This window comes from Echiichthys vipera (genome assembly GCF_963691815.1).
Source record: "Echiichthys vipera genome assembly, chromosome: X".
Taxonomy (NCBI): domain Eukaryota; kingdom Metazoa; phylum Chordata; class Actinopteri; order Perciformes; family Trachinidae; genus Echiichthys; species Echiichthys vipera.
The window spans coordinates 24,298,922-24,321,755 of NC_139825.1; the positions used below are offsets into that span (position 1 = coordinate 24,298,922).

The 22,834-nt window shown below is 37.1% G+C and overlaps 1 protein-coding gene across 4 annotated transcripts; it reads left to right on the forward strand.

Annotated features, from left to right (window-relative positions):
- Positions 1-425: 425 nt before the first annotated feature.
- Positions 426-21,999, forward strand: grm2b (glutamate receptor, metabotropic 2b; the record flags this gene model as incomplete). Of its 4 annotated transcripts, none has more annotated exons than XM_083938624.1 (5): positions 426-935; positions 15,473-16,310; positions 16,979-18,042; positions 20,767-20,965; positions 21,926-21,999. In XM_083938624.1, 5 exons carry the CDS (start codon positions 426-428, stop codon positions 21,997-21,999), a joined length of 2,685 nt encoding a protein of 894 aa, XP_083794750.1. The 4 variants fall into 4 exon arrangements, with proteins under 4 accessions (XP_083794750.1, XP_083794752.1, XP_083794753.1 ...); XM_083938626.1 differs by having other exon boundaries at positions 21,932-21,999; XM_083938627.1 differs by having other exon boundaries at positions 21,953-21,999.
- Positions 22,000-22,834: the final 835 nt, after the last annotated feature.

Here is a 22,834-nt window from a genome sequence, read left to right on the forward strand (position 1 = left end):
TGAATATACAGTAAACTGGCTGCTTTTACTGCTTTATGCGTGACTGTTTAATATGTCTGAATAACCCTGTGGGCGAAAGCTAAAAGAGGGTGATGGCATTAATGAAAATCAGTGACAAAAAGACAAGAAAATATGCTGTCAGTGGGCACAGCATTTAGAAACATGGTCATGTTATTACTCTGTTTTATGTAGCTCTAGTTCATTTATCCTTAGTGAAATTTTGCTTTCTGCCTATATATGCTGTTTAACATAGACGATATATCAAGCTTATTAACTTGGTAATTAGCCTTTCCTTTTATTCACTCAGGAAATATCAAACATGCTGCACCCACTGAGAGAAGATTTGAAAGTGATCCGCCTCCAGACTCTGTGAACCTCTGCTCCTCTCTACTTCAGCCATCTGAACCCTGCTATCTTATCCCGCCATGCTGAGTGTAGTGCTCTGCCCCAGGTCATTGACCACTCCAGCCCATTATTGGCCTCTCCACATGCTCCTGCTGGAGCTGCTGATACCGGGGGTCCTGCCCAACATCTCCAGATTGCCACCCGCGGCCAAACGTGAGATCATCATGGACGGGGACTTGGTGATTGGAGGCCTGTTCCCTGTGCACCAAAAAGGTGACGGGACAGAGGACTGTGGTAAGATCAACCAGGAGAGAGGGATCCAGAGACTGGAAGCCATGCTGTTAGCACTCGATGAGATTAACTCCAGCGATCGCATCCTTCCCGGGCTCCAGCTGGGGGCCCACATCCTTGACACCTGCTCGAAGGACACATATGCTTTGGAGCAGTCTCTAGATTTTGTCAGGGCCTCCCTCACTAAGGTGCAAGATCCAGGCTTCATCTGCCCAGATGGCTCCAGACCCGTCCAAAATGAGGTTCCACTGGCCATATCCGGGGTTATTGGAGGATCCTACAGTGATGTCTCCATTCAGGTAAAGGAGCAAATTCATTTATTTCACAAGCTTTAGCCATAACCTTTCCTTCAACCTGTAGTTGCAATGCACATGTTTTGCAGAAAGCAAAACTTTAACAACCCTGTGCATTGTATTTTTTTGTTTTTTGCAGTGGTTATCATTCAGGGTTGACAAAAGGGTTGGGACTTCTTTGTTTTGATTTGGTTTAACTTTAATAGGTAGGCATCATATTTCTGATTTATTCATAAACTACGGACCAAACCAAAGCCCTAATATTTCATCTGCCAATATTTCCGAAAGCCCACACAGTCATTCCTTCATCCGGTGTTTCATTCTCATTCCTGGGGATGGATATACTTGCACACTTGAACTGCATACAGACTCACTCACTCACACCATGCACTTACACAAATACAGATAATTACTGAAAATGCCTTGTATCCTCACGTTTGCAAAAGGGGGGGCTGAAATAAGAATACACCTGGGATGATTCTGTTTGAGCAGCATTCACAGAGACATCAATCAATTTCTCAGCGACTTTATTTACGCCTTGCAAAAAACAAACAAAAACTGACCTTTCACACACACACACACACACACACACACACACACACACACACACACACACACACACACACACACACACACACACACACACACACACACACACACACACACACACACACACACACACACACACACACACACACACACACACACACAAAAACACAAACACGTATGAAAGGTTGCCAGAGGCAATGCATCTGAGCATAATTAATTAATACTGATTGCCCTCACACGCCATAAATACCATGATGCCATGAGTGTTGGGAAGACAAAGTGTGTAGGTATAATTCAGTTACAGTTTTGATTAACTGTAAAAAAACAACAACTGTAAAACACAAACACACATACACACACACACACAAACACAAACACACACACACACACACACGCACACGCACACGCACACGCACACGCACACACACACACACACACACACACACACACACACACACACACACACACACACACACACACACACACACACACACACACACACACACACACACACACACACACAGATAGCAAGCACTATCTTTGTATTTGTATCAAAGGTTCGGAACAGTAAACTATATGCATATAAATACGTGTGGCGTGTGGCCATACTTAATGCTTTATTCAGACGCTTCATTTGCTGCCAGAAAATGACAGTTCACATGACAGCAGTGCCATGTTTTCCATGTGTAGTGATTGGTTGAGTAGTTGCTTACTATTAAAGTGAATGGAAATTCACCAATAAAAAACATATTGTTAAATCTTAACTAAAAATATCTGAATAGCTAAAGCAAAAAATTCTACATTGTTGGTATTTAAGTTGTGTTGTGTCTATAAAGTACAATAATGACATTTTTCACTTAAGGTTTTTTTTCAATTTTCACAAAAATGTATTTGTTTCCAGTGCTCCATGGTCAGCTCTAATCAAACTGCTTGTTGGCTGGAAGTGTCACTGGGCCTGCTCTTTAACTTAATGTCATGCTGCATCCTTGTCGCCTAAAAAGTTACATTCTCATACAACTGAACTGCGTTCTCAATAATGTTCTGAGGGAAATGTATTTTCTCCAAGACAAAACAAAAATAAACTTTAAATGTTTTAATAACACTGTTAATTAAATATAATTCAGTGTAATTTATCATCTTTTAGTGTAATTGTATAATGATGAAATCATATGAGATATCGTGATGTACAGTTATATCATCAACTTAATTGATAACATCAAGCAATCAAATTTCTCAGAAAATCTGATGTGAAACAATTTGAAAGAATGTCTTTTGAAGATTGTGGTTATATGTTATCATCACATTATTTGTGTGAATGCATGTAAACATAGCCCCCCCTCTATAATTTTACTTTTTATTTGCCAAGTATTGGATTTACACAAGTATACAAAAAATAGGCTTTACCATGTGGTAATTAAATATAGACTATTTATTTATTGACTCACAGCAAAACATGCTTTATCTTGATCGTTACTGTGATATTAAATAACCTATATCAGGATAGAAGATTCTGGTCATATCGCCCAACGTTAAAAAGTTGGTTACACCGTGAGGATAACAAGCTGCATGCTTTGACAACACTTGAAAAACTCCCCTTAAGGCAAAATCCACCCCCCATCTAATCAATAAACAACTTTAAAAAAAAACAGAGGATATCACATTGTTTGTGTTGGGCAGGAAAGCACATCCCTGAATTACAGTCCATTGAAACGGTCTGATAAAAACATGAGCTGCATGCAGCAATTACACATAAAGTATGACTAACGTGGACATTTTCACACGTGGCATACATTAAGCATTGCATGAATATGTTATGTTAAACCTGGGACTCTGAATGACTGAATCACTGCTAATGAATATTCAGCAGTGTTAATGCAGCCTAATCAGTGTACACACTACTGTATACAGATAGTGTTGTAAATATAGCTGTTCAAAGTGTTCAGTTAATGAATGCATTTTCATATCACTCAGTTTTAGATGTTGGGTCATCAAGGTTGATTGTAAAAATATCATGGTGTTGATGAATCCAATTTATTAGGTATTGTAGTCCAAAAAGACATATACAACAATAAAAGATCATAAAAGAGTTTACCCTAACCAAAATAGAAAACAATATAAAACACCAGGTCAAAAACGACTGAAGCCACAGCTCATTTTTTCTATGCACTTCTTTCAATGTTCTCTGGCATCAAAAGTCCTGTTAATTCTTGTCACATGAATGCTGCAATACTAGCCTGTCCAGTTTATACTTGACAATTAATTTCTTTTTAAACAACAAAGTGCAACGGCCATCACCACAACAAAGTTGGAAAAACAACTAATTGTGATTGTGACTATGTCTTGGCTGTAGCTAGCCTATATTACAGATATAAGAATATAGTTTGGATCTTCTCAGCTAACTCTTTTCTCAAACTGTCAAACTACTCCTTTCAACAACCTTTATCCTTAGTTTCAAGAAGTGTTTTTCTCTATATAATCTTTCTATATACATTTGAGTTTCAAGCTAAAGTGTGTGTAGAGACTTCATAATCAAATATTTTATAATTCTTCTTTGGGAGTAGGAAAATTGGATTTGTATTATTTGATTTATAATAGGCTACCCCATAGCTTCACATAGTAAGTATCACATGGTAAGGACTGATTGTTTGAATAAGTTGAATGCTGCAGCATCTTGCAGATTCCTCTTTTTATTATCTGCATACATTTAAAAAAAAAAGAAAAAAAGACAATTTTTCAACCTTAGAGAAGTTTGCCAAGAGTCTGCATTGATGAACGCTTCATGTCAGTATGTGGAACTTGAATGGACATTCGTAGACAAAACAGACTGGACAGAGGATGTCCACTATACCTATAAATATGGGGCTTCTTAACTTAGAAAGAAGTGGATGATATAGATATTCTCCTTGTGTAACACTGATGATGCTTCGACAAAAGAACAGCATGTTTTTAAGAAGGGTGACAGGGACTGTGCATGTCTCCCCTGTGTCTCCCCTCTTAAGCGACCACAAGAAGTTTCACAAAAACAAAAGTTGCTGCTTTTGAGTGTCTTTGTAAGAATTTGAATACATACCTCTACTGTCACTGCGATCAACATCCTCTTCGTTAGTGCCTTTGCTGCCTTCCTCATAATGAGTCGAGTCGTGAGAGCGTAGGGAAGCCCTTTACGCAGTCCCTATTCGAGAGAAGCATTTTGTAGGGATGAAGAGCGTTAAAAATATGAGAAGAGCTGCTTTTCCCATCCGTGGGCTGCATCTCCATTGGCTGGTGGGGACAGGTCCACCTGCGTGTGGAGAGAAGGCTGACACTGCTTGTGAGTGACTGAGGCCAAGGACAAGATGTGGGAAAGACTGTGGGAGACAAGCCAGTTTCTACTCAGCTTCAAAATGATTTTTTCATAATTAGCCCAGCAATGTTGAGGAGACTTTCATCATTGTCTAATTCATCCTGGTGTATGTTATCATCCCTGTATCTTCTCACTGTTTAATTTTGTGAGAAGAGTCTTTATTGCCATCTGGGATGTTAGCTGTATGGAATTGAGGACAAAATATGACTCAGTTCTAACAGCCCACACATTTTACAGTTATGAATTTAACCTAGCCACATAGAGCCATAATAGGAAAAAAAGTACAATGAAACCATTCTGAACAATTCCCACACTTTTTTCCCTTCAAAAATAACATTAAATTCGCAAGCCACACTATATACCCTTTCATACTCACACAAGCTAAAATCTGCCTAGAGGCATATTCACAACTTTGTCTTCAACATGGGATTTATGCAAATGACTTTTAGCACAAATCCACACTGAAACTGTTGCACATGTCTTTAAATAATTCAAAACTCACGCACATAAAGAAGAAAAATCAAGTATATTTGTGGTAGTAATGACAAAAGATTTCTGAAATCATTGCTAGACAGTTCAGCAGCCTATCTCCATGTAATATGGCACTACTGTATGAGCCCCTCAGATGATAGTTATTGAGACTCTAGTATTCACAAAATGTAATATCCTGAAATGTATTCTCCAGAAACACCCACTAAATCCTTTTTAGACCATTAGAGAAACTCTGTCGAACCACTGCTGAAGCTGCAGGGAAGGTCCTTCACAATTTGAGTTCATATCTGTCCTGCCAGAAAATTGATATATATATTTTTGGTTTGCGGTGGTTTATTAAGTCTGTTTATGTGTCGTGCAGAGGAACCGTAGAAGGCTCTATCTCTATTGTGTCTCCCTCTTCACAGAGCTCCTGCTTTGGTGTTAACTTCAAAAGGGTCTTGTTTATCATGTGATATTATAGCTGAATCCCCTCCTCCTCTCCTCTCTTAGAGACTGCTGTTTTTGAACTGTAAAGTTTAGCACATTCGGCAAACACAGTGCAGCTCCCTAATTAGCACATCAGCATGTCATTCAATGTGAAGGGAAACACTGTAATGACTTAGAGTCAGGACCCACGCGGTCAATGATATTGCTATATCGATTTTCAGATGCACTTCCCTTCATCTTATCCGTCTCAGAGCTGTTGTTTTTTTCACACGGTATCACAGGAATAAATTATCAGTCTTTGCTCAGAACCTGTAGCTGTTATTTAGAAAGGTGTGTGACAGGATCACTGCTCTCCAGTCTTAGTAACGGTAAAAAACTAATGGACTTATCAAGTTTATTTCATAAGTGCTAAAGGCTAGAAGTTATATTTCAAACCTTCAAGCTAAGTAGATGATAAAGAGGAACATTTTTTCTCAGATGTATCCTTGTACTTGAGAGTGGTTCGAAAGGTCTCTTTTGTGGTGAGCATTGTTTTGCTGGTGGGAGGATATAACAGATGTAAGTTTAATGTGAAGAATTGTCTTCTCCTGAAATAGTGCATGCAGGCCGATCCACACACATTTCTTTTCTGCTGCTGCAGCATCTATACGAGCTCTAATATGAAGTCGCAGCTCTGACCCACAGACATGAATATATGCAGTATGATCTTATGTATGAAACATGTGCATCTGCTACTATAAAAATCTTATCGTTTGTTTAGGCCTTTGTTGTATGTGTGTTTCTGTGTTTGTGTGTGTGGGTGTCTGCAAATAGAGCACGCATTGAGTTTACTTGTAAAAAAAAAAGCTATTCAGTTGCTGTCAGCAAACAAAACCAGATCACATACAATTCGGGAAATGAAAAAATACTTTAAAGAAGAAACTTTTTATCGTATTTATTTTTATTTTTCAAATCAAAATATATGACCCCACCCATTGTGTCAATTCTAGAAATTAAATTTTCTTTCCAAATGTTTCTCATTTTTAATTCTATTTGACATATTTTCATGTTATTATAAATACCAAATGATTTATGTTTTACAAGAAAGTATTCTTGTTATGATAATATATCACTTTATGTATATAGTATCCTTTATATGTGTGTCATCATGGCAATAACTGTGCAAGATAGATTCTTGTGATATATAAAAGAAATAAAAGAATCTTCTCCTCACCCTCCGCGGGTGCGCAGGTGGTTGACCCTCTCCCTAAGTTTGGGTCCTCTACCAGAGGCCAGGGAGCTTGAGGGTTCTGCGCAGTATCTTTGCTGTTCCGAGCACTGCACTTTTCTGGACCGAGATGTTCGAGGTTGTTCCGGGAATCTGCTTTAGCCATTCCTCCAGCTTGGGGGTCACTGCCCCTAGTGCTCCGATCACGGGCACTACTGTTACCTTCCAGGTGTATATATATATATATATATATATATATATATATATATATATATATATACACACATATATATATATGAGGAGCTCTTTTCCAAAACGCTATAAATCCATTTGAATAGTTTTCAGGAAAATTAAATTTTTTACCCAGACCCACACATTTGGTTAATATTCAATGTATCTTGGTAAAATGGTTTATGGCTCAGTCTGAACATGTTGAACGGACGGACGAAACAAAAAACTCTCCCTCTTCAGAGCGCCGCCATGTCGGATCGCATAGAACGCTCACTGAATTCTGATTGGTCGAGAGGACGTATCGCATTTAGGCTAAAAATAGGTTTGGCGCTGGTCGCGCTTTGGAAAGGAACTGCATCTTGAGACCATTTTAAACAAGAAAATATAGCGATTTGGCATGAAACATTGATGAAGCAGTGAATAGATTCTGTATACAGCAAAGTGGAATGAGAAACTCATTTTTGAGTTTGGCTTTTATCTCGTTTTGGAAAAGAGCTCTTCATATATTCTAAGAATCTAGAACATATAAGTTATTGTTTGGACAAGTAACTTCCATATGGTGTTTAAACAACAAGATAGAATAATTATAGCTTATATCAACCTTTGTTTATTCAGTTTAGTTTAGTTTAGCAGATGCTGCCGCTATTCTTCCTGGGGTCCGACAAATGCATACAATTATAATAAAGAATCATTATAACAAAAATGACCTAAAAATAAATTTAAATTAAATTAAAACATACGAAAAAAAAACCCCAAAACATCACTGTAAATTAAAACACACAGCACAGACAGTATAGTTATTTTTGCCATGCAAATTATATAAATGGCCCTTCAGTATTATAATATACTGTAAGTCATGTTATATATTCACATTACATATTGTGATAAAAAATAGTAGTAGTATAGTAGTAGTATAAAAATTGTAGTAGTAGTAGTAGTAGTAAAGTAGTAGTATAATAATAATAGTATTATTATTATTATTAGTAGTAGTAGTAGTAGTTGTATAATAGTAGTATAATAATGATAATAATAATAATAATAATAATAGTAGTAGTAAAATAATAATAATAATAATAACAATAATAATAATAATAGTAGTAGTAGTATAGTAGTATAATAATAATAATAATAATAGTAGTAAAATAATAATAATAATAATAATAGTAGTATAATAATAATAATAATAATAATAGTAGTATAATAATAATAATAATAATAGTAGTATAATAATAATAATAATAATAGTAGTAAAATAATAATAATAATAATAATAGTAGTATAATAATAATAATAATAATAATAGTAGTAAAATAATAATAATAATAATAGTAGTATAATAATAATAATAATAATAGTAGTAAAATAATTATAATAATAATAATAGTAGTATAATAATAATAATAATAATAATAATAATAGTAGTAGTAAAATAATAATAATAATAATAATAGTAGTATAATAATAATAATACTAATAGTTGTAGTAAAATAATAATAATAATAATAATAATAATAATAGTAGTAAAATAATAATAATAATAATAGTAGTATTATAATAATAATAATAATAATAATAGTAGTAGTAAAATAATAATAATAATAATAATAATACTAATAGTAGTAGTAAAATAATAATAATAATAATAATAGTAGTAAAATAATAATAATAATAATAATAGTAGTAAAATAATAATAATAATAATAATAATAATAATAATAGTAGTAGTAAAATAATAATAATAATAATAGTAATAGTAGTAGTAAAATAATAATAATAATAATAGTAGTAAAATAATAATAATAATAATAATAATAATAATAATAGTAGTAGAAGGGGTAGTATAGTAGTAGTAGTAGTAGTATAGTCGTAGTATAATAATAATACTAGTAGTAGTAGTAGTAGTAGTAGTAAAGTAGTAGTGGTATAGTAGTAGTATAATAATAATAATAATAATGATAATAATAATAATAATAATAATAATGATAGTTGTAGTATATGTATTATGTAAGTATTACATAATATTCATATACAGATATTTATATTATAGTTATATTCTCTTCTGACGCCTGTAAAGAAAACAAAAAATGTCTTTTCAGAAATGTTGAACTATTCCTTTAAGCTTCCATGAGTGTGTTAATACATACATACATAAATGTTTATATGCCAGAGTTGTTTAAATTAATTTATATTAACTTTATTTTTTTTCTTGATTTTAATATTTGTGAGTGCCGTGACAATTTTGTAGCATCGTTGTCTTGCACAGCACAATGGCAATTAAAATGTCTTACATTATTTTCTTTTACTGGCATTGAGATGAACGGAAGATGAACTAGTGATTATAGTTGGCAAAAACAAATGCAAACCAGCCAATGCATCAGAGGTGTGCAGCATTGATACTTGGTGTCTGGGTTTGACTCAAATTGTCGATGGGAGCACAAACTAGATCCATTGATATGATTTTAGTTGATGTTGCACGTTTAATTAATTCACACTGGTGTTTTCGAGTCTGCTGCTGTTTCTGAAATCTTATGCCATAAGCCATTAATTATATTCAAATGGTTGTAATCAACCTGCCATCTTGGAATAAGATAATGATTCCGAACATCTTTATGGAAACTGATGCCACTTCACATAGAAAAGTGTAGATTTTATTTTTGTGTTTTGTTTTATCCTTGGTTATTTTGGAATCCATTAGTGCTAAAAGTTGGCATCACCAGCATTTTTATTTAATGAATTTTTTGTTTAATTTCCCCCTCTACAGGAGTAATTTCTCATCTTCTGAAAGTGCACTACATTATTCCCAAACTGGACCAAACACAAGCTTGGCACTTATTTGGGCTGTTGTTTGTACAACATCTCTTTTTGGAATAACATTTTAAAAGCACTGCATTGATAAGAGAAACATAATGTTTACAATTAGTTTAACTCTATATTAACTACTGTGTAATTTGTCTTCAGCAGCCACAATAATTATTATAATCAATCAATACATTTGTTCACAGCTTTGGTCCATGTAACTTGCTTGCAGGTCACATATCCAAGGTTTTGTTCATTGCAACCATCACATTTCATTAAAATGTCAAACTTTGTATCAATGTGTATCATATTCATTATGCATAACATGTATTTCAGGACCTTCGGTAACTGGCAGGGCTTGAGCACTGTACATCCTTAGGTTTAACTCTGCATGTCATCTACTGTACAGACTGTAGGGCTCAGCTTGACAGGGACCTCAGGGACATACAGATGGACTTTCCATGTTGAAAAAAAATCATGACAGACACATGATGAGTAAGACACTGCCCATGTTCCAGCTGTCACATATGTTTCCCAAATGCCTGGAATCCCATAATACTGCTTCTCGTGATGCACTTTATACAAATCATATGAAGCATTAACTTCAAACTCAGCTACAGCAAAAGCTTATACATTTCTAAGTCTAAAGGTCTGAAGAGCTTTAAAATCCTATTTGCAGTCTTTTATCTATTGATTATATTATGATGATATTGACTGGACATATAAAAATAAGATAGACAATTCCTCTGTCCTTGAAATTTCATCTCTCACTGCAGTTGCTAGCACATAGTGTGAGGTGCCTGTAAATCTAAACATGGCACGCTGTAAACATTATGCATTATATACAGTACATTTTATATATTTTTTATGGGCTGTTTGTCATGTAATAAATTTCATGGAGACTTGAGGGGAGCATTGAGAAGTGTATAACCGGTACTAAAAGTGAGGAAGAAAGCTAATCTCGCAAATGTTTTCTTGTTGACACTAATAAATGCATCTCTTTATTTACAGATCCATTCCAGACATGCTGTGTCTGTTATGTTTTATCCACACAAAACAAAACTATTCATCAACTATACATTTTGCAATGGGATCACACCAGCCACAATCTATAGCCAGTGGTATGAAGTGGTGGCCCTACTTCCGGGCCCTGTTGCTCGGATCACACCAATTCTCGAACTTTGGCTTCATTTTGATCTTAACTACCCATCTGTAACGTTTCCTGAATTTCCCTTTATTTTTAATGGTGGTGATGCTGTTGCTGTGACATATTCTGTTCACAGACAGACAGACATACATATAAACACCTTGCAAAGTGTTTAAAACAGCCCGTAACTCCCACTACAGGTGTCCTCAGGACCACATTTTGCCATGATGACACAAACACGCACGCACGCATGCACGCACGCACGCATGCACGCACGCACGCACGCACGCATGCACGCACGCACGCATGCACGCACGCACGCACAAACTCAGTAGGTGAAAACAATAATGGCATTGCAGCCTGTATTATCACAATCTGTGAATGTGCTAGTTGTCTTCATTTAGAGAGTTTATATCCTGGAACCAAGACTACTTCGCCTCAAAGTCTAGTTTAAGTGTAAATAGTTTGGTATATTTAGCTCATGATGTCACAGATTCTGCTCCTACATTACAAGTCTTAAAGTGAGATTTAAGGTGAGCACAGAGAAACTTTCAGCAGGTGAAATCAACCTTCTAGTGTCAAACTCTGCACATAAGTCATCCTGTATATGATTTTAGGCAAGGGAAGTTTATTTATATTGCACCTTTCAACAACAAGGCAATTCAAAGTGCATTACATAAGACATAAAAGGCATTAAGAAAAAATAAAACAGAAAGGAAAGACAATTTAAATGGCATATAAATAGGATTTGAAATAATATAATAAAATTGAAAATCACACTTACACAACAGCTGCAGTGCAGTGCGAAGTATAAATAAATGTCAGAAATGTAGTTTATTAAAAGTTGAATCACTTTCAGAAAAGTAATTTAATTTCTGTCTACTGTGAAACCAAAACCCACTGGCTCTGCAAACAAAGGTAATGTTTGTAATATGAAGAATATGACAGAAGCAGCTGTATACTAATACAATATACTGTATCTATCTATTAATTTATATTTTGGTGAAAACCTACCAAACTGAATATTGAATACAGTCCCTGTCATACAAACGAACCACTGAAATTAATGGCAATTAGCAAAACTATTTTTCCTGACATTTGATAGTGCAGTAGCATTCATTTTTGTATAAAATAATATGCAATCAGTGCACTGTGTATTTGATAGAACATATTCTATATTTCTGCCTTCTATGCTGTAAATTGTGGCTTTAAAGGAACACTGAAGGGAAGGAGGCATGCATAACATTATAGAAAACAATCACCATTTCACTAATTAAACTACTTAATAATAGAACCAAAATGATAGATAGATAATAAATAGTTATAACCTTTAATACTAATGAGGTCATAACAATTCTTATATATATATATCTTCTTATATATACTTGTCCTTGTAGAACAAACAGGCTCTATTCCGATTATTTCTACATCCTAAAAGAGTAATAGTTTAAAACAAAAGGATTACTTTAGTGCCTTATGTGCCTTAAGTTCCAATCAGACCTTTTTATACAGGAAAGCTGTAGTGTGAATATGCCTCTGTCATGTATTAGTTTTAAGATACTGGGCCCTAGTATGCTACATTTAGGTACCTCTTTTGGATTTTAATTTAGTAGACCATGAAGAGCCTCAAAATACTTCAATAGTGATCCAAACAAGCAAAGGTATGTTGAGTCTATGTTAAAGTCTAGAGTTCTAGGTATTTGTATTGTAGTTGTTATGAGTAAGGTTAGTGTAAGTCTAGAATGAAATACTGTACCATCTACAGTGGCACAAGTTAATTAAGAAATGAAATGCAAGTTTGGAGTTTGTGTGCAATGAGGGCACGTTTACAATATGATACTCCTGAGAAAGTACTGTAGTTGTGTTCTTGTCTGACTTGTCGGTGGACAAGAGGGAAACACAGCATGAGGATGAACAGACGGTTACTGTCACATACTCCAGTAACGTCCTGAAAGGTGCGCTGTCAAGCTTCTTCAAGAATCTATTGAGGAAGTCCAACTGCCTGTCTGAAAATCCTGCATGAGGAAAATACCTCACTACTATGCAAGTGTGACTGAGTGACTTGGTATGACTGCTCGTATCTTGCTATATATATATATATATATATATATATATATATATTCCAGGCAACATAAATGAATCAGTAAATGCAAGCCTCTATTGTTTCCCCATACATGAGCAACAGAACTGAGGTCTCTCACTGGGTAATATGATGAGACCTATGCCCTATATTCTGCTATAAGCAGTGGAGAGGACTACTGCCGGGTGCAGCACACTTGTCTAAATACATCATATTTACTCTATTCATCCCCTCAAGATCTTGTAGTGTGCCTGTGTTTTCTGCTGGCTCTTGTCTTTGGGCTGTTTTAGCTTAAGGAGGTTAAGCACACGGCTGCTCGCATATCACGGTTAATGTCAGTAATTTCTGAGCCTAAACAGAGAGTGTTGCATTGCATATTCAATGCCAAGTAGTCTCCTCTGTTTGTCTCAGTTCAGTAATTTATGCTTACAAATGCTTCACTTAATATTAAGGCTGGCCATAGCTATGGAAAGGTGAATGTGAGGAGAGGGGAGGTCAGAAGGAGGGGGTTGTGTAATGAGAGAGCATTGAAAGAAAACTGGTAATAAACTATATATGGTACTATACAAGCAACTTTGTGAGGTTGGTTGTAGCCTACTTGTAGGCACACTGTTTCTTTGAGTAAATTTTGGTAAAATGTGGCCGCTGGGAAGGTTTCAGGGCATGTCTTCTCAAATGTCCTCTCACTCTGTGTGTCTCCATTACAAACAAAGGACCCCAGAGAGTTTTACAAGACTCTGGAGGTGACGTATTACTCTGAATTAGTTTTGATCATCGCATAAACATTTATACACTGGAAAACAGAATTGTTGCAGTTTGAATAATCCAGTTGACATTCAGACAGTTTCATGAGCACTTACCGATTACTAAAATGTATGTCATTCAAGAAAGACGATGAAAACAAAGAGTTTGTCACCATCTTAACATTTAAGGTGGCTTGTTTGATTCACGTCAACTCATGTACAAGTAACATGAAAGAAAATAATCCACCTTAAAATTTCCGGTAGGTGGCAATAGCATATCTCCATTCATTTTGTGCCTGTACATGCAGCAAAGGGCGCGTGCACAGATCATTTTCTGCGCTCCGGTAGTAAAAAAAATAAAATAAATAGCACTGCACCACTGGATAAATCTGTCCACTCTCTTGTCGGCTTTTAAAAAAATGGTGCGTGTAGTGGTGTCGAGTACTGCCTACGTCACATCCCGCTTAGAGTTATATCCAATCAGCAACCAGGCTTTTTTCAAATCTGTAACAGAGAACGGTGCTTTTAGTAGGACGGTTCAATTACAGATGCCATTGTTTGGGAAGCCTCTGGGCAAACATCGATGCCTGAGGGAGGAGGTAGTCATATAACTCTCATGGGTATTCACTAATTATCACTGCCTCTCCGAAAGGAATCTTGCAAAATGCCAAGTTTTCACCAGCTCTCTGTCAAAGTAAGCCCTGTAATATACTGTGTGGAAAAATAATTGCAGTGATTTTATGTTACTTTGGCACAGTCGTTTCAGCAGGCTTGTGTCCAACATGGATGTCTCGCTGAGTTTTCAGTGAAAGATTATCACCAACCTCTGTTGAACCCAACACCACCAACTATCATCTCCACATGGAAATCAATATACTTGTCTGGGTTAGGAGGGCATCACAACTTCTCGCAGAGTCTGTCATAAGACTTTAATGACTTGACAGAACAACTTTAACAGCAAAAAACAACAAACAAAAAAACCCCAGTGAAAACACATTGATAAAATTTTTATCTCTGCACCATTGTTGCTGTTTCCGCTACCAGTCTCGGCCACTCAGCTGAAGCACATCGGACAGCAGCTCTGCCCTCTTTCATGGCTGCACTTCACCTATAGACCAGATGGATATCTAGAAGCTGAAAAGCAAACAGACTTAACAAGATGAGAGATTTGAAATGCATTACAGCATGTTGTGGAAAAAAAGTTAGTTTTGAAGATTTTTATCACAATTACAGTACATTCTGAGATTATACATTTCATCATGAGTGAGAATGTGATGTACTGTAGTCAAAATTGCTATGAAAAGTGGCTATAATCAATATTTTAGAAAAACAATGAAGCTCTACGGAGCTTAATATTTTATTGCATGTTTCCCAGGACGCTTATGGCGGGCAGTCTTTGCACACCATGTAACATCCTTTGATTCATGTAGGGGACCCTTTATGCATGTAATGTAACTGTCACAGTTCATATCACTTTATACTACTATATCCAATGGAAGTGAAATATTTTCCTTCTCTTTCTCCAGGTGGCCAACCTCCTGCGATTGTTCCAGATCCCTCAGATCAGCTATGCCTCCACCAGTTCAAAGCTCAGCGATAAGAGTCGCTATGACTACTTTGCTCGCACTGTGCCCCCTGATTTCTACCAGGCCAAGGCCATTGTTGAGATTCTGCGTTACTTCAACTGGACCTACGTGTCAACAGTAGCATCAGAGGGCGACTATGGTGAGACTGGCATTGATGCCTTCCAGCAGGAGGCCCGCACTCGCCAAATCTGCATCGCCACTTCAGCCAAGGTGAGCCGCTCCATGAACCGGCTGGGCTACGATAATGTGATCCGTGCTCTGCAGCAAAAGTCCAATGCCAAGGTGGTCATCCTGTTCACCCGCAGCGAAGACGCCCGTGAGCTGCTGGTGTCCGCTGCTCGCATGAACGCCACCTTCTACTGGGTGGCCAGCGATGGATGGGGAGCACAGGAGAGTGTTGTGAGAGGCAGTGAGACGGCAGCAGACAGGGCTTTCACCATCGAGCTGGCATCCTACCCCATTAGAGAATTTGAAGACTACTTCACAAAGCTGAACCCATACACCAACACAAGGAACCCGTGGTTCAAAGAGTTCTGGGAGCACCGCTTTGGCTGTAGCCTCCAGGAACCTGGGTGCAGTGAACACAGCCTACGAGATGGAACTTTTGAGCAGGAGTCCAAGATCATGTTTGTGGTAAATGCAGTCTATGCCATGGCGTATGCTCTCCACAACATGAGGCAAGCTGTATGCTCCAACACATCCAAGGTCTGTGACGCCATGAAACCAGGTAATGGCAAAAGGTTTTACAAGGAGTTCATCTTGAAGACCAAGTTTGAAGGTAAGCACAGCAATGAAAGCAAGCACATACAAAAGGTTTCACTATTACAAAAATGCCTGTGTTATATTTCATGTGATTTTTTTGAAATAGCTGAGAACGGGATTCAATTAATTGTGAACGTTAAAACAAATGGGGGTTGTAAATATGCATGACACTGGATTAAGTCATCAAATGATTTCCTCTGCAGCACCGAAAAGGGCTTTGTAATTAATCAATTAGCTAAATTAATTCATGAATTAGCATGGACGAATCAGTGGGATGGGAACCTATAGAGAACATACTATTCCGAGAATATAGGATATTGGTTAGATGAATTAATACACACATAAAGATTAAATGACAGGAAACAAGTAGCTATTTAGTGCATTATATCTCAGGACAATACATTTTATATGTTGCCATTTTAATGTGTTTAAACACCAATGAAAATACTAGTAGAACGTACAGTACCACTATATTTTGTAAAAGATAATGTAGAGCAAGCGGACCCATTGACTCAACATTATTACATGGCTACTCAGTAAAGAAAATAATAATTTGACACAAAATATTGATATAAATATAATTTACCATACACATTCACATAACTCATTCACAAAGCCATGTGTTTTATGAAATCTTTTACAGTAGCTTTAAGTCAACAATGCTGTATTTTTGTTTCCTACCAGCTCCGTTCAGACCTGTAGACACACAGAACATGGTGCGCTTTGACTCTTTTGGTGACAGCATCAGTCGCTATAATATCTTTCACTACCACAAAGAAGAGGGGAAGTTCGTCTACAGGAAGGTCGGCTACTGGGACCAGAACCTGACACTAAACACCACCCTGGTTTCCTGGCGTGACCTCGTACCGCCCACCTCTCAGTGCAGTGACCCCTGCAGGAAGAACGAAGTGAAAAGCATGCAGCCTGGAGATGTGTGCTGTTGGATCTGTATCCCCTGTCAGCCCTACCAGTACCTGCAGGATGAGTTCACCTGTGCTGACTGCAGCTTCGGTCAGTGGCCTCTTGCCAATTTGACTGGCTGCTATGATCTGCCTGAAGAATACATCCGGTGGGAGGATGCTTGGGCCATTGGGCCTGCCACCATCTCCTGCCTTGGAATACTGTGTACTCTGTCAGTAGTGGGCCTGTTCTTCAAGCACAATGAGACGCCTGTCGTTAAAGCAAGTGGACGCGAACTCTCTTACATCCTCTTGTTGGGAGTGCTGATGTGCTACCTCATGACCTTCATCTACATTGCCAAACCATCCACCGCTGTTTGCACCCTACGCCGACTGGGCCTGGGCACCTCATTCGCAGTGTGTTACTCAGCTCTTCTAACCAAGACCAACCGTATTGCTCGCATCTTCAGCGGGGTCAAGGACGGAGCCCAGCGTCCGCGCTTCATCAGCCCCGCCTCCCAGGTAGCGATCTGCGGTGCTCTTATCTCCTGCCAGCTGCTGGTGGCTGTTATCTGGCTGCTGGTAGAGGTGCCAGGGGTTCGGAAGGAGGTGGGCCCGGAGAGGAGAGACGTTGTCACCCTCAAATGCAGCAGCAGGGACTCCAGCATGCTCATGTCACTCACCTACAACTGCATCCTTATCATCCTCTGCACCGTCTACGCATTCAAGACGCGGAAGTGCCCTGAAAACTTCAATGAGGCCAAGTTCATCGGGTTCACCATGTACACCACCTGCATCATCTGGCTCGCTTTCCAGCCCATCTTCTATGTCACTGCCAGCGACTACAGGGTAAATATCTATTGAAATCTTTCTTTATAAAGTCAACTGAGTGTAGATCATTTATATTTCTAAGAAATGTCTCAAACCCACTGTTGTTGAATAATGTAAACCAAGTTTATAAATGACTATTGCTAGTGTGTTTATCATGCCTTAAGAAGAAGTCAATCTCACATTCCATTTGATCACAGTCACACTTTCATTTCATGGGCTGAAGGATTTCAAGACAAGAACAAAGACTCAGGAGACAATTCAGGCAGGTATATACAGATAGAAATAATTCACGGCAGTCAAAATAGTTCATTGTATCATGGCATTTCTAAATGCTTAATGACACATTTCAACTGTGATTTCTGGAGATTTATCACAGTTTTTGCTATTAGATGTCAAGAGTAAATCACAAGTGGCTCTATATAGTGAACTCTCCAAGTAGCATTATGACCTGTAGTAAAAATAGTTGTAAGCAGGGACAGGTAGTGTTGGTTCATTTAGTGGCATCATCTCCCTAATAGTCACAGGAAAAAAACAAATCACATTACATTATATAAAACTACATTACAAGAGACATAAAATAAATGCATTTAATGAAGAAGATACCACCCAAAAATGTGAGTAGCAGTACATGCATTTCAACAAATAAGGAAATCTTCCTCAAGTACTACATTTTAGAAACAAGACATATAGTTGGGTATTTGTTCATGATTGATGCATTGTTTTTATTAAAAGCAGATAAGGTTTTGAAGCCTTCACTCTGTATCTGATAAACTACATCGAATGAATTGAGATTGCATAACTAACATTTGAAAAGCTGCAGCAGGCCAAAATAAGAATATACATTTTGTTTTGTCCCAAAATGTATAGATGCAAGGACAAATTAATGCATTCATCCATGCGGATTAAAGTGAGAAAAACTAGACAGAACAACAAGCATAAAGCTGACAGCCCGTGTAAGTTGAGCAACGGTGCCTTTGGCAGACTCAAGGCTACCGCCACAGCGTTTGGTAAGGGTGTGACGCAAGGCCTTTGTTGTGCAAACAGATGGGGAGAGTTCTAGATCACACAAACTTTGTATCATCCTGAGGTACTTCAGGCTTTTCATGTCTGTAGTGATCAACCCTTCCCGGCACCCAAACTGTGAACCGAAAAACTTTTACCTTTCCTGATCCCCAATGTTGATTTATGTGACCAGACGAACATTATAGAATATAATGGAGAGGCAGCACACAGAGTAATTGAAGGAATAAGAGGTTTGGCACAGCAAAAGAGACCTTGATGCTTTGGTTCTGTGTGACAACAATAATAATGACTGTGGGTTCTGTTGCCACATTTTAAATTAGGGTTGGATAGCGCAGAAATATTCTAATGAGCAACAAGCCTTGCCCAGTGAATTCTGATGAACTCAAGGTGTTCAAAAACATGGCGAGTAATTCAAATAATGATTTGTTTAATTCCTTTTATTAAATCAAAAGAGAAGGTCATCAGTATAGAAATAGTAAATGCCTGATGTATGTGCAAGACTGAATCATAAATAAAGAAAGTGTGAAAATATGTGTATATCCAAATTAAATGCTATTTGTTGAAAAACTATATACAACAAAATACATCATATAAATATAATAAAAAATTTAAAAATGTAACCTCATTCTCTTTGCTGTCCCCTTTAAAGTAAGAACACAGAAGGGTTAAGTCAGTGCTGCAGTATGTCCTATTGGTGCTTCATAATTATTCATATAAACTGCTAAATGGAAATAGCTTTGTGGCTGAAAGAGATAATGGGCTACAGACAAAAGACAAGTGAAGTAATTTTACCAGCAGTCTTGGTGGTGCTTTCACAGGTTATTTTTGTAGCCTAGAGTTTAACTTTATGAGGACTTTGCATATTTTTGCAGTGTTGTTGTTGCACGGTGCGTTTAGGAGGGATTTCACTTCCTGCTGTGGTTCTGCAAATAGAAGTTCCTGGACTGCGGGGCTGACCAGTGGGGTGGGAAGAGATGCTGCTCTGGAAGATGACCCCAGCAGTCAGCTCACATTAACAGCTGAAATATGACTAATAAGGCCCTGACTTTCCAGGATAGCCAGCTGTGCTTATTCCACATTCTTCTTCTTGCCCTCATATTCATGCACATACAGATAAACAATTAGAATTGCTAACATTCATAATTAAAAACTTCACAGACTCATAATTGAAAATTTAAATGTGGTGAATAAACCTAGACAAATAATCTAATCTGAGAAAATCTGTTTTGGTATGACTGCAGGATACATTTAGGACAAATCCTCAAAATCTAACTTGATTAAAAGCCACTAAATACAGTAAAATGATCTGACATCAAATAATCTGTGAACATTATTCAACAACAGCAACAACAAAACAGTTCAGCACACTGCTTTACAATATGGGAACTTATAGAGAATGAACATGAACATAGAATGTCATAAAATAAGAAGGAAAATAAAACATGCTTGATAATAATAGTAAAAATAACATAATGAGATGAGAAAAAATTAACATAACAAATAAGATGAAAAATAAAACCTTCTAACTAGTAATAATATTAGAAATAAAATTAAAACATAATAATCAGTACTCATTTTGTGTGTGTGTGTGTGTGTGCGTGCCAAGTGACAGGGTCAGGTGGCCTGTAAAACAAACTTCATAAATCTATTTGAAGACAAACGGAGGAAATCCAAATGCAGACTGAAATATTCATCTTCATCCTCTCTGTATCCTCACAGGTGCAGACCACCACCATGTGCATCTCCGTCAGCCTAAGTGGTTCGGTGGTTCTCGGCTGCCTCTTTGCCCCCAAAGTTCACATCATCCTGTTTCAGCCGCAGAAAAATGTGGCCTCGCTGAGAGTCACAGCCAACCGCTTCAGTGCCACAGTGTCTGCTTCTGCCTCCGCTCCCAGCTCCAGTTACTCTAAAGGTACAAGTATCCACTATATCTGGTGCTCATTGCTCTATCTAGAACTGTAAAGAAATTGTAAACACCAGCACAAAACATCCACGATAATGAGTGTTTCTGAAATGTCATCACAAAGTTTGACTATATCATAGCTTTTTTTTCTTTTTCAGTTTCAGCTGCAACAGTTTAGGTTTCCAAAATAAAACAAAGGAAATAAGGATTTCTTATCCTGCCTCTTTCGGTGGTTTTGGGTCAGTGTATCTAAGCCATTCAAATCCAGTCATTACATTTCTTTTCATGTTGGATAAGAGTCTTATCTAAAGCTCATTAATAAACTGACAACTAGCCTAATTCATGGCATAAATACAGACATAAAGTTTACATAGTACACTGACTAACTTTTACTAACTCGAACTACAACTGTGCATACAATGGCTCAATGCTAGTTTAACTGTTATTGCTTCACCTGAATTAAAGACACTTTTAGTATTGTTGATAACTTTAGTAACTTTGCAGATTCAACAAAAAATGTATTAATATTATTTATTATTAAAATTAGCCCCACCTGTACCAGCTGCACTATTAAAGTGATGGAAACGTTAATGCATCAATAATTATAATCCAATAATCTAATATATATTATTCTGAAATGGGCCATTCTGCATGATAACTTTTACTTTTGGTGTTTTAAGTATAATTTGATGGTTGTCATAGAGTATTTTTCTACACTGTGGTATTGCTACTTTTATATAAGTAAACTATCTGAGTATTCATTCCCTTCAAATTGCTCTTTAAGTACAATACTTGTGTAAGTTATGAGCTACTTTCCTCCACTGCAGACAGCTTTTTGAACATCTTTGGAACTGTGGAAGAAGCTGACCCTAGCAGACTGCCCATCTCTTTACTTTTTCTTACTTTCTCCTCTACAGCTGTTTCCTAACAGTGCAAAGCTTCTTGCCTGGCAAACATCTGTTTTTCTTTTCCCAGGATCAGCCTCTAACTATGTGCCAGCAGTTTGTAACGGCCGTGAAGTGGTTGACTCAACAACGTCCTCCTTGTGAAAAAAGGCTCCTAAGCACAGGAGACCATCCCATCATCCCTCCGTCAGACAGGGTCCAACATGCTGCAGAGAGATAACTCACTTGACAGTGGCAAGGATAACTCTACAGCGAGCAGTATGTATCAATTGTAAAGCCTTTTTGTATACATTTAATATGCTGTGATCTCCTTGGTTTACAGATAGATGTGTTTAAATGCATCGTGCCTTGAGTATTGTTGTCAAATGGGTGGTTGTGAAGCAACAGTGTTGTACAAAACAAAAGGCTGTTCTTATCTTGTCCTTACAGTGCTGTGAATATATCCAAATGTTGTAGACATTGTCAAAAAAATAAATGCTATGAAATAAATTTAGCCCTTCTGTTCGACAAAATATGTGACTAACTTCAGTGAACGTGATGAAAGGTAGACAACTAGACAATATAAAGGACATGTGTTAATGTAGACTGGTATAACAGTGTGTGATTTTCTGTAATTTATGCAAATAAAATGTTTTTAATATTATAATATTAAATGCCACTGTGTTTGGGTTCACACTTGCAATTCTTGATGGTATACAAACTATACGCAGCTATTCAGAGACAATAACAGCTTTTGCATACAGGGTTTGTTTTTCTTTTCCTCTTCAAAACCAAATGAACTTACCTATTCAACTAAAATGTCTTTAGTTGAATCAACTTAAGACTGCTTCCTCTATTTTTTACCAGAATAAAAGAAAAACACAGCTGAAGATGTTAAGTTTAATTTAGAGGCGCGGCATGATTTTTAATTCTGCTCTGTTACCAAGACTTGTATTCGGTGCTCAGACCTCTTAAGCTATAACTATTGCTGTAGTTGAGT